Here is a 15986-nt window from a genome sequence, read left to right as displayed (position 1 = left end):
TTTTAAAAATCAGGCAAATATGAAAATAAACTAAAAGGATATTTTGGAAGAAATAGTCATTAAAATTTAAAAACATAGGCTAAAGAAAGGAAGGAAAATTAGAGAATTTGTAAAATAAAAGAGTACTAATGGCCTGGAGGAAATCTGTCAGAATTCAGCGTGTCACACATGGGGGGTGGGGCCGTGAGCGTGGAAAGTTCGCTGGGGGCGGGGTGGGGGGGTTGGTAGCTGGGCTAGGAGCCTGTCATACATCCCCATGGGATTCCAGAAGGAGAAACTATTTTCAAAATGGGTAAAAATCCCAGATTTGAAGAGAGATGCAGCTCTTCACAGCCAAGACCCCCAGGTGCCGGCAGGAAATGAACCATACCGGAGACCCTGGGGACCCCCCTTGCCCACCCTCAGGCTGACAACCAGGCCCCTGGCTCCCCTGCCGAGACCCCTGTTCCGAGGGCTCAAGTAGGCGACGAAACCCAACCCTAATTAATCACAGGAGCAGACGGGGCAGGGCAGCTCTCCCCACCGCCCCTCCCTGCGGCTGCAGCCCCTCCTGGGTGACCCCCCACAGCTCCTCTCTGCCCACACACCAAGTCCCCGTCTCCTAGACCCCTTGTCTGCCAGGGACCAACTGCAGCATCCCCATGGGCTGCGACCCCCAGCCGGGGGGCCTCACTGACTCACCGCCCACTCCACCTTCCCTCCTGCGCCTGTGCCCACAGGCCCTGTGCCCTGCCATCCCCCTGCCATGCAGCCCAGGACCCTCCTGACAAAGCCCTATCTCCTCAGCCCCTCTCGACCTCAGATGGGCGCCGCCCGGGTGCCCCCCAGCCTCCCCCCTGCAAGGCCCTGCCCCCCGCACTCCAGACACACCTCCCCCACGGCCTGCCGGCCTCTCAAGCTGGCCCTTCTGCGGGGAGCCGTGGAGTCCTGCTGCCCTTCCTGCCCACTTTTTTGGGAAAATGAGTTGGACTTCGTCCTTACCCCAAGGGTCTCCCGCCCGCTTGTCTCCCCCCGGGGGGAGAGCCCAGGACCGCCACCTGTCCATCTTCTCCAGGACCTCCGCGATGCTGGCCAGCGACTTCCGCAGATGGTGCCGCAGGTCGTGCTGCAGCAGCGGGAGGCAGGTGTTCCACTGCGTGGCGCACACCACGTGGATGACCCGCGGGTCGCCCAGGCGCACAGCTCGCCGGAGCACCATGTCCAGTCTCTGTACTATATTCAGCTGGGTCTGCACAAAAGACAGTGGCCCATGTGTGAGGCTGGGGGCAAACGCGCAGCACAGGGCGAGCCAGGGCAGCCCCGGCCGACCCTGAGCCCAGGAGGCCGCAGGGGGCGCCCAGGCCCACAGTCTGAGTCTGTCCGTGGAAATGGCCTGCGGTCGAGACCCTGCCTTAGAACGGGCTCTGCGCCCTCTGGGTGCGTCTCTCCTCTGTGAGCCCATCTGAGCGAAGCTGCTGATCTCCTGGCCCTGTATATTTATGGGGCCCACGCCCAGTGACGTCCAGTGAACAGCTCCTCCAGTCCGTGCCCCACACGCCCTGCCCAGCAGACAGGCGCTGGCCGGCCTCAGCCTGTGCAAGGGGCCTCACCAGCTCCATGCCTCCCTCAGCACCCACTAGGGCTGCCTTGCCGCCTAAGCTCAGCCATGTCCATGGGCCCTGGCTTCTGGCACCTGGGGGCCTCCCCTCGTGCTGCTCCCAAGCCACAGGGACCAGCACAGGCTTGGGGTTCAGACCCTGTGACTCCTGCCTGCCAAGATGTGTCCATCAAAGCCTCATTGAACCGGTGCCCCTGAAGGGCCCCTGGCCCGAGGTCCGAGGCCGACAAAGGCAGAGGGACACAGCCCTGCAGTCTCTGCGCCACCACCAGCCAGCACCAGCACGCGGTCAACAGGTAGCCCACGACCTCCCTCGAGAAGATCAACGCCGGCAGGGGCAGCCACCTGGGCAAGTCCAAAGGGAACACGCACATCCCCCAGGTGGCCTCGAACTCGCAGAGCCCCGGCCCAGCTGATCGTCCCCTGGCAGAGCTCACGGCACCGACGCTGCCTCTCCTGCTCCAGAGGGGCAGCACAGCCCGGCTCCAGGGCTCCAGAGAGGGTCCCAGGAGCTGAGCCAGGGGGCGGACACCTGGGCCCCAAAGAAATGCCAGCCGCCATCACTCTGTTTCAGGGTATTTTGGTTCCCTTTTTCCAACTGCAGGATTCTTATTAAAGAACATAAATGATTGCTGGATTCCTTTTCGGGCGGTGGCTGCTGGACCAGCTCTGACTGCATTACATAGGACGCTGAGCTCACATGGTCTGTCACTTTGCCACCGTGTTCACCAGGCTGCCGTGCGCCAACTCCTCAGAGAGACAGCTGCCTCCTCAGTAAATATCAGTGGAATATTCTAGACAAGTCAGGGATTTCCAAAGGGGGCAGCGAGGGAGGAACGCTCGTGTGGGTCCTCTGGACCTGCCCTCCACCCTCCCCGAGGTCCCCCCTCCCCCATCCCGTGATGACCTCACCACTTCACTGGAGCCCCTCTGTTTCCCAAGCCCAGCGAGGCCGACAGCCCCGCACTAGAGCCGGGGCAACGTGTGCCTTCCTGGACCTGAGTCAGGATGGCAAAGTGCTCTCATGGGGACTCAGCGATCACCAATGGCAAGTGTTATCAGTGTGCTGGGGTGGGCCACTCCACACAGGCCGCAGGAGGGCTTGGCCAGAGGATGGTCCCACCCCAGCCCCTGGCCCAGAGAATGGGCTGCATGAACCCAGACGTCCGCCAGGCCAAGGTGGCCCTGGGAGCCGTGGGGGGTCCAGCTCCGTGCCGCAGAGGAGGACGGCAGCCGGCCTCGGCAGCTGGGGGACACCCAGGCCCCTGGAGCTCCTGCCAGAGAGGCCACAGTCACGGGTGGGAAACCAGGGCACAGGGGGCTGGTCCGTGCCTGTCAGGTCTCCCCCCCAAACCTGGCACCAGTCAAATCACAGGGTCCAGGGAACCTGCACAACAGTTCAGCATCTGCTGCGGCTCCCAGTCGAGGACTTACCTCCACAGCCTCTCGGGTGTAGATTTTCATTTTATTTGCAAGTCTTTCAGCTTCCAATTCATACTCCAGGCATTCGATTTCAATTAGCTCCCCGGGATCCTGCGGGGCACAGGAGTTGCTGTGTAAGATGGAGAGTTTTAACGAAAGCGATCACGCACATTCACTAACTTCAAAGACCATTTAAAAATATGACTCGTGTACTAGGTAGAAATTCAACAAATAAAAATTAGATGATACAAATATATATAAGAAAAACTTCAAATGTTTCCAAAAGATGCAAAGATTTGAATGAGAAAGCTAGAAAAAAATTGTTTTTCACCTTTGATAGTTAATTTCACTGGACACAGAACTTTTAAATAACTACACCAACTTCAGACAAACGCTCTGTTATGAAACTTGGCTGATTTCTTTCATTGAATCCCTGCCGGGTTTGGACGGGGCGTCCTGCTGGAGGCGGCGGGGTGGCGGGGGCCTGGGATTTGCTGGGTGGGTGGCTGACACACACTTTACTTTTAAAAACTGCTCAGCTGTTTTCCCAAGGGGTTGCCGTTTCCCATCCCACTCCTGGCCATCTGGGACGGTTAGTCTCCAGCTTAGCCGTCTACTAGGTGTGTGCTTGTGAGATAATAGCTCACAAAGTTTCCTCTTATTGTTTTCTCTTAACGTTTTCCCCAGAAGTTTTATCATTTTAACTCACGTTTTGGTTTATGATGCATTTTGAGTTGATTTCTGTCCACGGTATGAAGTGCAGGCCGATGCTCACGTTCTCGCACGTGGTTGTTTCCTTGTCCGGTACCATTTGTGGATGAGATGCTCTGTCACCCACCGGAAGCCTCTGCACCTCATGCAAGCTGGAGGCCCCGCGCTTGTGGGTCTCTTTCTGGACCCTGTCCTGTCCCTCAGTCTCTGTGAGTCTCCATGTCAAGGCCACCCTGTCTCAACCATGGAGACTTTATATCAGGTCGTGCTCGTCTTCTGACATCGTTCTGCTTTTTCAAAGCTGCTTTTAGCTATTCTAGATCTTTTGCATTTCCACATAAATTTTATACTCAGCTTGCCAATTTTTGAAATACTCCTGCCGGGACTTTGATTGAATCGCATTGAATATACAGTTCAATCTGGAGAAAACTGACATCTGAACAATATTGAGTCTTTTGATCCATGTTGTTATCTTTGCTTTAAATAGTCAATTATCTTTTCAAGAGATTTACAGATTTTTCCGTCTCTGTGTGACTCATGCGGCTCCCCTTGCTGGTCCTCCTCACTATTTGTGTGGATCCAGATTTCCGCCTGGCATCATTTTCCTTCTGCTTGAAAAAGTCCTTTAAAATTTCTTGTAGTGTAAGTCAGACTCTTTCAGATTTTGTATATTTTAATAAATACTTATTTTGCCTCTGATTTTCAAAGATATTTTCTCTGAGTGTAGATTTTTTAGGTTGATAGTTTTTTTGGTTTTGTTTTTTTATTCTTTTTCAGTACGCGGGCCTCTCACTGTTGTGGCCTCTCCCGTTGCGGAGCACAGGCTCCCGACGCGCAGGCTCAGCGGCCATGGCTCACGGGCCCAACCGCTCTGTGGCATGTGGGATCTTCCCGGACCGGGGCATGAACCCGTGTCCCCTGCATCGGCAGGCAGACTCTCAACCACTGTGCCACCAGGGAAGCCCGGTTGATAGTTATTTTTAATTTTATTTTAATATTTTAAGGATGTTGATCTTATGTCTTTTGGCTTGTATTATTTCCTACAAAAAGTTTGCTGTCATTCTTCTCTCTTTCCCTCAGTACATAATTTCCTGTTCTTTACAGACGATTAAATTTAGAATTTTGAGCCGTTATTTCTTAAAATATTTTTTTTCTGTCCCCTTCTTTCTCTATTCTTCAGGGACTCTGATTACATATACATTAGAGTCTGCTTCAAGTCGTCCCAAGCTCACTGATGTTCCCTATATCCTCCTTAGTGTTTCTCCTTTCTGTCTCATTTTAGATAGTTTGCATTACTATACCTTCGAACGTCTGCTAATGTTTTTTTCTGAAATGTCTACTCTGCTTTATTTTTATGTAAAAATTTTAATTTAGGTGTAATTGACAAATAAAATTGTATATATTTAAAGAGTAAAGTGTAAAAGCATAGACATTGTGCAATGATTCCCATAATCAAATGAATTAATACATCCATCACCTCACATTGTTATTGTTTTGTTTTCTTTTTGGTAAGAATGCTTAAGATCTTTCTTACCAAATTTCAAGTATACTCTACAAAATTCTGAACTGTAGTCACCAAACTGTACATTAGATCCTCAAAACGTATTCGTCTTAAAGCTAAAAGTTTGTCCCCTTTGATCAGCACCTCCCCACTTCCTGCACCCCCAGGCCCTGGCAACCCCCAGGCTATTCTGTTTCTCTGTCTGGCTTCTTTCACTGAGCATATTAATCCACACTGTCACAAATGGCAGGATGTCCTTTCTCATCGCTGAATAACACTGCATTACACACACACACACACACACACACACACACACAATTTTCTTTATCCATTCATCCATCAACTGACACCTAGGTTGTTTCCACATCTTGCTTTTGTGAATAATGCTGCAGTGAACATGGGGGTGTAGGTATCTCTTTGAGATCCTGATCTCATTTCCTTTGGACATACAAACAGAAGTGTGATTGCTAAATCATATAGTAGTTCTATTTTTAATTTTTTAAAGAACTTCCCTACTGTTTTCCATAATAGCTGTATCAATTTACATTCCCAACAACAGAACACAAGGGTTCCCTTTTCTCCACATCCTCACCAACACTTGTTATCTCATCTTTTTGATAACAGCCATTCAAACAGGTGTGGGGTGATACTCACTGAGGTTTTGATTTTATCTCCCTGATGATGTTGAGCACCTTTTCATGTACGATTTGAGTATCTTCTTTGGAAAAATGTCTATTCAGGTCCTTAGCCCATGTTTCCCATTGGATGATGATGATTTCCTACTGATGTATGAGTTCCCTATATATTTTAGATATTAAACCCTTATCAGATACATGGTTTGCAAATATTTTTCTCCTATACCATAGGTTGCCTTTTCATTGTGTTGTTTCCTTTGCTGTGCAGACACTTTTTAGTTTGATGTAGTCCTACTTGTTTACTTTTGCTTTTGTTGTCATATTCAAAAAATCATTGCCCAGAACAATGTCGATAAGTTTTTGCCCTATGTATTCATATAGGAGTTTTACGATTTCAGGTCTTAAAGTCTGTAATCCATTTAATTTTTGTGAGTAGTGTAAGGTACGGGTCCAATTTCATTCATCTGCATGTGGCCAGTTTTCCCAGCACCGTTTATTTAAGAGGCTGTCCTTTCCCCACAGCGTTTTCTTGTTGCCCTTGTCAAAGATTAGTTGACATTATGTGTGTGGCCTTATTTCTGGGCTCTCAATTCTGTTCCCTTGGTCTGTGTGTCTATTTTCATACCAGTACCATATGTTTTGATTACTATAGCTTTGTGGTATAGTTGGAAATAAGGAAGTGTGATGCCTCCAGTTTTGTTCTTCTTTCTCAAGAGTGCTTTGGCTCTTCCGTGGTTCCGTACAATTTTTTTTTTTCTATTTCTTGAGAAATGCCATTGGAATTGCAATAAGGATTGCATTGAATCTGTAGGTGATTTTGGGTAGTATAGACATTTTAACAATTTTCATTCTTGCAATCCAGGAACATGGGATATTTTTCCATTCTTTGTGTCTTCTTCAATTTCTTTCATCAATGTCTTCTAGTTTTCAGTGCACAAGTCTTTCAATTCTTTGGTTAAATGTATTCTTAAGTCTTTTACTGTTTTTGATGCTATTGTAAATGGAATTGTTTTCGTAATTTCTCTGTCAGATAGTTCATTTTTAGTGAACAGAAACATAACCAATTTTTGGATGATGATTTTGAATCCTGCAACTTAACTGAATTTGCTCATTAGTTCTAATGGTTTTTGGTGGGGTCTTTAGAGTTTTCTCTGTATAAACAGGTTATGCCAAATGCAAACAGAGACACATTTACTTTTTCCTTTCTGATTTGGATGACCTTTATATCTTTTTCTTGTCTGACTGTTGTGGCTAGAACTTCCAGTACTATGTTGCACAGAAGTGGCAAGAGTGGGCACCCTTGTTTTATTCTTGGTATTAGAAGAAAAGCTTTTATTCTTTCACCATTGAATATAATGTTAACTGTGGGCTTGTCATATGTGGTCTTTGTTATGTGCAGGTACATTCCTTCTATACCTAATTTGTTGAGCGTTTTTATCATGACAGGATGTTGAATTTTGTCAAATGCTTTTCCTGCATCTGTTAAGATGATCGTATATTTACCCTTCATTCTGTTAACGTGATACATCACATTTATTGATTTGCCTACATTAAACCATCCTTTCAACCTCAGGATAAATCTCACTGATCATGGTGTTTGATCTTTACAATGTTCTGCTGAATTCAGTTTGCTAGTATTTTGTTGAGGATTTTTGCATCTGTGCTCATCTGGGATATTGGCCTGTAATTTTCTTTTCTTATAGTGTCTTTGTCTGGTTTGGTATCAGGGTAATGCTCACCCTGTAAACTGAATTGGGGAGTGTTCCTTTCTCTTCAATTTTTTGGAAGAATTTTTGAAGGATTAGCATTAGTTCTTCTTCAGATGTTTGGTAGAATTCACCAGTGAAGTCATCTTGTCCTTGTTTGGAGATTTTTTGATTACTGATACAATCTCCTTACTCACTGGTCTATTCAGATTTTCTATTTCTCCATGATTCAGCCTTGGTAGGTTGTATGCTTCTGGGAATTTATCCATTTCTTATAGGTTACCCATCTTCCTGGCATATAATTGTTCACAGTAGTCTCTATGATCCTTTGTATTTCTGTGTTATCAGTTGTAATGTCTCCTCTTTCATTTCTGATTCTGAGTCTTCTCTTTTTTTCCTAGTCTAGCTGTTTGTCAATTTTGTTTATTTTTTCAAAAAACCAGCTGTCAGTTTCAATGATCTTTTCTATTTGTTTTCTGGTCTCTATTTCATTTGTTTTTTGCTCTGATCTTTGTTATTTCCTTCCTTCTGCTAACTTTGGGCTTTGTTCTGTTTTTTTGTTTTTTGTTTTTAGTTCCTTGAGGTATAAATACAGGTCATTTATTTGAAATCTTTCTTTTTTCTTATTGTAGGTGTTTTGGGCTATGAACTTCCCTCTTAGGACTGCTTTTGCTGTATTCTATAAGTTTTGGTATGTTGTACTTCCATTGTCCTATGTTTCAAAGTCTTTTTTTCCCTTTTGATTTTTTCTTTGTTCAGGAGTATGTTGTTTAATTTCCATACTTTTGTGAATTTCTAGCTTTCCTCCTGTTGCTGATTTCTGGTTTCACACCACTGTGGTCAGAAAATCATCTTAAATTTGTTGAGACTTGTTTCATGATCTAACACAGGGGTCCCCAACCCTCGGTCCGTGGACCAGTACCAGTCCACAGCCTGTTAGGAACCAGGCCGCACAGCTGGAGGTGAGCGGCAGGCAAGCGAGCAAAGTGTCACCTGCCGCTCCCCAGCACTCACATTACCACCTGAACAACCCCCACCCACCATCTGTGGAAGAACTGTCTTCCTTGAAACTGGTCCCTGGTGCCCAGAAGGTTGGGTACCACTGATCTAATGTATGATCTGTCCTGGAGAATGTTCCATGTGTGCTTGAGAAGAATGTGTATTTTCCTCCATTGAATGGAATGTTCTACGGATGTCTATTAGGCTCATTTTGTCTAAAGTGTAGTTCAAGCCCAATATATACTTATTGATCTTCTGTCTGGATGATCTATCCATGTTGAAAGCGGGGTATTAAAGATTCCTACTATTGTTGCATTGCTGTCTATTTCTGCTTTCAGATTTGTTAGTATTTGCTTAATATATTTAGGTGTTCCAATGTTGGATGCATATACATGTAAAATTGTTATATTCTCTTGACAAATTGATCCATTTATCATTAATGATACTATTGATGCAAAACTGCAAAAATCACATCATCTCAACTGTATGAATTGCACTTAAAAAAGACTGAAAGGAAATTTACCAATACAACAATTTAGGCCCTCCTGGTGAGGGGATTTTGAATTCCTTTCCCGTTTTTGTTTTTGTTTTTTGCCTTTCATGTCAAGATCACAGTGAGTAGGGGTGGTGCACCCAGTCCCTGACCACCTACTTTGCTGTCCATCTTCTTCAAGTCTGAGAGGCAGTCAGAGGTGATCTCCCCACATTTCAAGATCAGAGAAAGATGAGCTAATTCAAAAAGCAAAAGAATTCTGGAAACAGAAACAAAACAGCATTGGGTCAACAGGAGACAACAAGAAACACCCACCTGTGGGTAGAATAAGCCTTCAGCTGTCATTTAGGGGAGGCAGGAATAAAATAGAGAAGAGAAATCCTATGGTGAGGGTCCCTAAGCCCAGCCCCCTCTGGCCCTGACACAGGATTTGGAGGGACTTCCACTGACTCAGGGCAGGTGCAGGTGCAGCCTGATGAGGGGCTGTGAGCCCTGGGCATCACCATTTGAGCCCTTGGTGGGGGGCAGGGGTGACAAGAGACAGACACACATTCCCTCGGGGCCGTGACCAGAGCATTCACAGTCACCAAGTGCCAATCGTGGTCTTTGTGGAAATCAGCAGGTTGATGCTAAGATGTGCACGGAAATGCAAAGGACCTAGGCTCTCCTAAGCAACTCCGAAAAAGAACAGTCAGAGGACTAAACTGCCTGATTTTAAGACTTAATATAAAACTGCAGGAATCAAGGCAATGGTTCCCAGCCTGACACCATCACGTCCTGATGAGGCAGTTCTCTGCTGGGTGGGGACCCGTCCTGCACATGGTGGAGTGTTTAGCAGCACCCCTGGTCACCAGCAACAGTGGCCACCAGCAGCGTCCCCAGACATGCCAGCCTCCCTTGGGGATAAGCCAACACCTCCCTGCTCTTTCCGAGGCAGGCATCATAACCTGACTGTGGCCGGACCACACGGACTGCACTTGGTCAGCTCCTCTCAGGCCCGCAGTCTCACCCCCGCCTCCTTCTAGTGACCGCGACCCAGCTTCCGCCCACTCACAAGGAATGCGTCCAAAGCAGAGGAGCCCCGGCAATGCTAACCCTTGCCTTCACCTGATACGAAAACTGAAGAGTGCCCTGTGCTGACAGTGGTCACGGAACCCCCAGGGGAGGTAAACCCTCGGTCCCACTGGTAGTCAGGTGCCAGTGTTAGCTCTGGCCCCTTTAAGTCCTCCTTAAGTCCCCTGCGCCCCTTTTGGTGGCTCGGAGCACAGCTGCGGATGCCTCTGGATTGTCGTCCGCAGACTGGTCCTGCCTGTGTGTCAGTCCCCACAATGAACTTCCTAACTGCACCTTACAGAGCTGCCTGCTTTGTTTTTCAGTCTCAGAGACGCTTCTCAGCCGGGAGAACATTATCCAACACCTCCACCTCCCAGCACCCACTCCGGAAGCAAGCACCCTGTCCGCTGCAATAGGCGCCCTCCCGTCTCCCTTCACGGGGGTGGGTGCAGGTCCCTGCCCTCTGCCCCGACCCGTGCAGCCCGGACCTCCAAGCACCCTGGTGGGGCCTCCAGACCCACAGCCCCTCTGACCTCCCCGAGCTCCCACCACCTGGGCCTGTTGTGCAGGGAAGAAGGGAGAACCCACAAAGGGAGCCAGCACTGATTTTCAGTGCTTTTTCGGTCTTAACCTCACAGAACTTTTATTTCTACCCGAATTCTAGATACAGACGCTCAGGTGGGGAGGGGTCAGCGGGCGCCTCACAGACGGCTGGAGCCTCGGGGCTGAGGAAGGACCTGACCCCACAGACAGCATCTCCAAGCGGCTGAGCCTGTGACCCAGGCCAGCAGGGGCCACGCCCCTCCCAGGCCTGGGGAGCAGCTGGGCTGAGCACTCGGGAAGCCACATCACAAGCCACATGCAGTAACCTGGCAACCACGAAGCCACAGGCCCACAGGCGGGGTGGGGGAGGGGGGCGTGTGGCGGGCGCGGGAGCAAGGGCGCAGCTGGCTCCGTGCAGGCCACATGCCGGGGCTCCTGCGGGAGCCAGGTCAGCGCCCACCGACCGGGCTGCTGGGCCAGAAGCGTGGGGACTCCCTGACGGGTCTAAATGGAGCCTGGTCCAGGATGCTGGGGGATGAACGTCAGCTCAAATTATTCTTATCTTAAATAAAACACAGCTGGGGACTTGCCTGGTGGCGCAGTGGTTAGGAATCGGCCTGCCAATGCGGGGGACACAGGTTCGAGCCCTGGTCCGGGAAGATCCCACATGCCGTGGAGCAACTAAGCCCGTGCACCACAGCTACTGAAGCCCACACGCCTAGAGCCCAGGCTCCGCAACAAGAGGAGCCACCGCAATGAGAAGCCCGTGCGCGGCAACGAAGACCCAGTGCAGCCAAAAATAAATAAATAAAAAAATAAAAATAAAACACATCTGTACATCAAAAATTGTTTTCAAAGACCTAAAAAGTAAACATACTGACACAATTGATAACTATACTGGAATTGGAGGGCTCAAATTTTGAAACAGAAAAAGCTTTTGCAAGTCCTTAGTAAAATGATTTACAACCTACTTTTTAAAAACTGGGCAAAAGAAATCATTGGAAAATTAACGGGAGAAAAAAAATGTCCGTAAATATATGAAAAAAAGTTCCACTTCGCCAGCAGGGAGTGGACCTGCAGTGGAGTCAGTGCAGTCCTAGGAGGCAGGGCAGGTGTCCTGGTGTCATGTGGTCCCCTCTGTCCCCACGGCCCCCCCTCTGGAACCTCCCAGGGCCCCTCAGGGAGGCTGTGCCCAGGCACGGGACGAGCAGGACCTGCTCTGAGTTAGAGCAACTCAGAGCACCTGATGAAAGAGCTGAACTGGGGGTACATTCCAGACCTTCTTTCAGCCTCTGGCTCAACTACCAGTTCCCAGGAACCCGATCCAGGACTGAGCTCTGAGCAGTGCTCGCAGGACTCAGGCAGCAGAGAGCTGACAACGGAACTGCTCAGGGAGAGGCACGCTCCTCTGCAGCTCAGCTGTGAGGCGTCTATTCAGAAGGTGTAAGATGGTGTTGTAACTTGAAAAGCACTTGTGACTAGAAGTCGAATTTGACTTTTAAAAAGTATGATGTGAAGTTTCATAACCCAGGTGCTGCCAAGCAGTACACACCTCAGGACATGAAAAGACTAGAGGGAAACACTGACACCTCCACGATGCCTGACACTTGCTTCCGTAATGATGGTTGTGTGGTTTTCCACATTTTCCTATAGCTACGAAATGCTGTACATAGATGTGAAACTGCAAAAACATAAACACTTACTTTTCCTCTCTGACTGAAGGCAAGTTCTGGTGATCGTAATAACTTAAACATTTATAGGTATCCTTCAGAATTTTGTTGGTATCTTCAGATAAATCATTTTTATCCAGTTTTCTAGAATATAGATTGATTTAATCAAATATTAAATAACCAAAAGATCCTGTCAGATTTCTTTAAATTATCCTAAAAAAATCTGAAGTCCATGAACTTGTGTCCTCACTGAACAGAAGGCCTAAGGCCTAAGACCTTCTCCTTCTCCATTCTCCTGATGACCTCTCACGCCCTCCTCCCTCACTGCCAGCCCAGGCTCTATCTCCCTCCATCACTAAGGACGGATCCCGAGGACACCGTGCACAGGCCCTGTACCCAGAACGAGTCCCACACCAAGAGCCCACCGAAAGGGAGGCTTGGCCCTTCCCATCTGCCCAGATCCAACCCAGACCAGCACCTGCCTCCCCCTGGACAGCTGTCCTCCCCACTCACACCGGGATCTTCTCACTCACACGCTGGAATCTCCTCACGCACCCACACCAGGATCTCCTCACACCCCAGGTTCTCTTCGCTCACACACACCGGGGTCTCCTCACCACACACACCAGGATCTCCTCACACCCCGGGTTCTCTTCGCTCACACACACCGGGGTCTCCTCACCACACACACCAGGATCTCCTCACACCCCGGGTTCTCTTCGCTCACACACACCGGGGTCTCCTCACCACACACACCAGGATCTCCTCACACCCCGGGTTCTCTTCGCTCACACACACCGGGGTCTCCTCACCACACACACCAGGATCTCCTCACACCCCGGGTTCTCTTCGCTCACACACACCGGGGTCTCCTCACCACACACACCAGGTTCTCTACCTCCGTATAATCTCCCCCATGCACGGTCACCCGGTCCCATGAGGGTCTCACCCACGACTACTCTCTTTTTGTTCAAGCTCATGGTCAGGTCTCAAGCTTCCTCTGGCAGGGCCAACTGAAGCATCTGACATGGCTGCTGTCCCTCTCTTCTAAAACCACCCTCCTCACTGCTGACGAGCTGCACTCACTCTGGCATCCTCCCCGGCGCTTCTCAGTAAAGGGAGGCAAGGCCGAGCCCGCCATCCAGCCTCACCGTCCCTGCACGTGTGCCCCCCCCCCCGGCACAGAGACTAGTTGGCGCCTATCCCCCTTCCCAAAGCACTTACGCTTTCAGCACATTAATCTGGAAAGTGACAGACAGGCTAATAGAACTTCTCTCTTCTTCCTTTAACTGAAGCTCATCCATTAATTCATGTCGGACCTGTTGTAAGTTGAAAACAGAATATTAACAGAGATTTGAGCAAATAATTAGGGAAAGACCAGATATTTTATTTAGCTATTATTTTACAAACATTCCTCCTTTAAAAGTAAAATTTCGTAATTAACAATTATTTTCTCAGTTATTATGCTTTATGTTTAGTTTTTCTTACACAATTTGATTCCTATATATAAAATTAATAGGTGATGAATGCTCTTTACACACTGTTGCCGTAATTACTTAAATTACTAATTTTCTGCTAACTTTTTAAAAAATTCAGTGCTGTTAAAAAGGAAATATTCAGTCACAACGAAGGAAAAGATTTTGTTTTGTTCTGTTCATGCTGGTACATATGTATGTATGTTTTTGTATCTCTCAGTGGATGGTCTTGTCTGTTTTTTATACATAGTTTCCTGAACAATGGCTTAAGAAAATACTTCTTTCTACAGTTTGGAATATTCCAACTTACCATAAGAGCAAATATTTGTCGATACTTCTGTGGCGCATTAGCCTTGATGAACGGGGCTGCAGTGGCACAAAACTTCGCGGCCTCCTCGTTTCTTCCAGCTTGTAGATAACACTCCAGAAGCTCCCTGGATAATACAGAAATCGTCCATGTTAAACCTGGATGAAGTCATTTTCTGCTGCAAACGGCTAATAACCCGGTTATTATATTTTCATGTTTTACAAATTTCAGAAAGATGCAGGGATTGGCCAGCTCCTTACCCCACGCCCAGTATGGGGCTCACTGAGCTGAGGCCGGGGCTGGAAAGCTCGGCCACTGCCTGCAAAGGGAAAGGGGCCTGTTTGGCTGTGAGTACCAAGGACTCAAACAACGGTGTTTTACAGAAAGAGCATAGTTTTACTTATTTTCGGTTAAGGCCTCCCCAAATAGCTGTAAGGCAGGTGAGGAATGCCTGCACACTCTGGATTCCAACTTCAGGGCCGACCCTCTGGGCCCCGCCAGTAGCATCCACAAAGTCACTGGCCGCAAACAATGCCACCCAAATACAGGAAAGTGTCACCGAGCGCCTTTCAGCCCGCCTGGGGACCACTTGCTGACATCCACGCAGGTCTGTCTGTCCCTGGGGTTATGCGCTCAGGGCAAGCTTCCCTAAGTGGGGCCACCTGGATGCGTGAGCACTCGGGCCAAGCTGTATGTTGCTAGAATGTCTACTAGATTCACAACTTATTTATTTTCAAAACCACGAGCCAGGACTATGACACAGGCTCCCACTTCCCGGGTTCTGAGTAGAAGCACGTGTTTTGTGGTAACACCTGTCTGATCAGGACACTGTGATGCCATCTGCAGAGTTTAGAAACGTGTGCAGACAAGACACACAAAACCTGATTCTAACTTCGGGCTAGAAAGCATTGCCAGGGCTGCGGTGTGAGATGTGGTCACGGGATGGGGGAGGGGAAGGCCAGCGTCTGCCGGGTGTCTGGGGACTCACAGCATCAGCTCGGCCCGCCAGCCTTTGTCATCCTCCTCGGTCTGATTCAACACACTCACGATTTGGGAGAGGCTGGGGATCAGGCGGTGGTGATACCCAGGCTTGCGAAATGGCCTCACCATTTGCCAGTAGAGGACCGATGCATTATACACCAGGAAGTAATACCTGGGGCACAAGAGGAGGGTGGGTGAGGCTCACCCAGAGCCAGTCCGTCCTGAGCCCCTTCCTGAGGGAACCCAGGGCCTCTGTCTCTGGCAGGTGCAACAGCCCTGCCCGAGCCGCCCTGGCCTGGCTGCCAGATATACATGTCGGGTGGACGCAGCATCCTCCCAGAGGCAGCCACGTGCCCTGCTCAGCCGCGTAGGTGGCTCCAGTTCAGACCCCGCCACAGGCTCCTGGGTCCAGACCAGAGATCCCATCACTCTTTTGGCCATTCTGAAAAGCGATCAGCTCCCCATAAAAGTACCCAATGAGGAAGGCCTCCTTCGGCTTTCAAGGGATAGACAAGAATGGGCAAGTGCAGGGGGCATCGAGGAAGGCTGCCTGGAGGAATCAGCCAGGAGAGCAGTACAGGGAAAGCGGCCTGGGTGGGGTCCCCGTGCGAGCGGATGAAGTGCACGGTGGGTGAGGAGGAATGCTGGGGCAGAAGCAGAGCGCCCCGAGAAGCTGGGCCTTTCCCTGAGGGCTGCAGGAGCCCCCAGGAGAACCCGAGTGAGGGAACCCAGGCGCCTCTCTGGAGGGGCCACCTCTGCCTCGCAGGACCCAGGTACCTGGCGGTGCTGGCTGTCTGATGGACGGTGCTGCCGATGACCGCTGCGACCCAGAGGAGGGCGGGCCAGGCCCAGCAGGAAGGCAAGGCTGCCTGCTCCTTCGTGGGGTCTACTCA

General features: G+C 49.3%; 1 protein-coding gene across 1 annotated transcript in view; it reads right to left on the bottom strand.

The window, feature by feature from the left end:
- Positions 1 to 15986, bottom strand: part of CFAP46 (cilia and flagella associated protein 46) — an 89023-nt gene that overhangs the window by 70482 nt on the left and 2555 nt on the right. Inside the window, exons 5-11 of the mRNA XM_060286502.1 lie at positions 15101 to 15265; positions 14116 to 14239; positions 13555 to 13649; positions 12364 to 12474; positions 9224 to 9323; positions 3032 to 3130; positions 1038 to 1228 (exon numbers count right to left, since the gene is read on the bottom strand). Of these exons, the coding sequence (XP_060142485.1) occupies positions 1038 to 1228; positions 3032 to 3130; positions 9224 to 9323; positions 12364 to 12474; positions 13555 to 13649; positions 14116 to 14239; positions 15101 to 15265 (885 nt within the window). The remainder of the gene's footprint in view (positions 1 to 1037; positions 1229 to 3031; positions 3131 to 9223; positions 9324 to 12363; positions 12475 to 13554; positions 13650 to 14115; positions 14240 to 15100; positions 15266 to 15986) is intronic.

The sequence above is a fragment of the Globicephala melas genome, chromosome 16, assembly GCF_963455315.2.
Source record: "Globicephala melas chromosome 16, mGloMel1.2, whole genome shotgun sequence".
Classification (NCBI taxonomy): Eukaryota; Metazoa; Chordata; class Mammalia; order Artiodactyla; family Delphinidae; genus Globicephala; species Globicephala melas.
The sequence above is the reverse complement of the archived record's forward strand: the minus strand, read 5'-3'. Positions and strand labels throughout refer to the sequence as shown.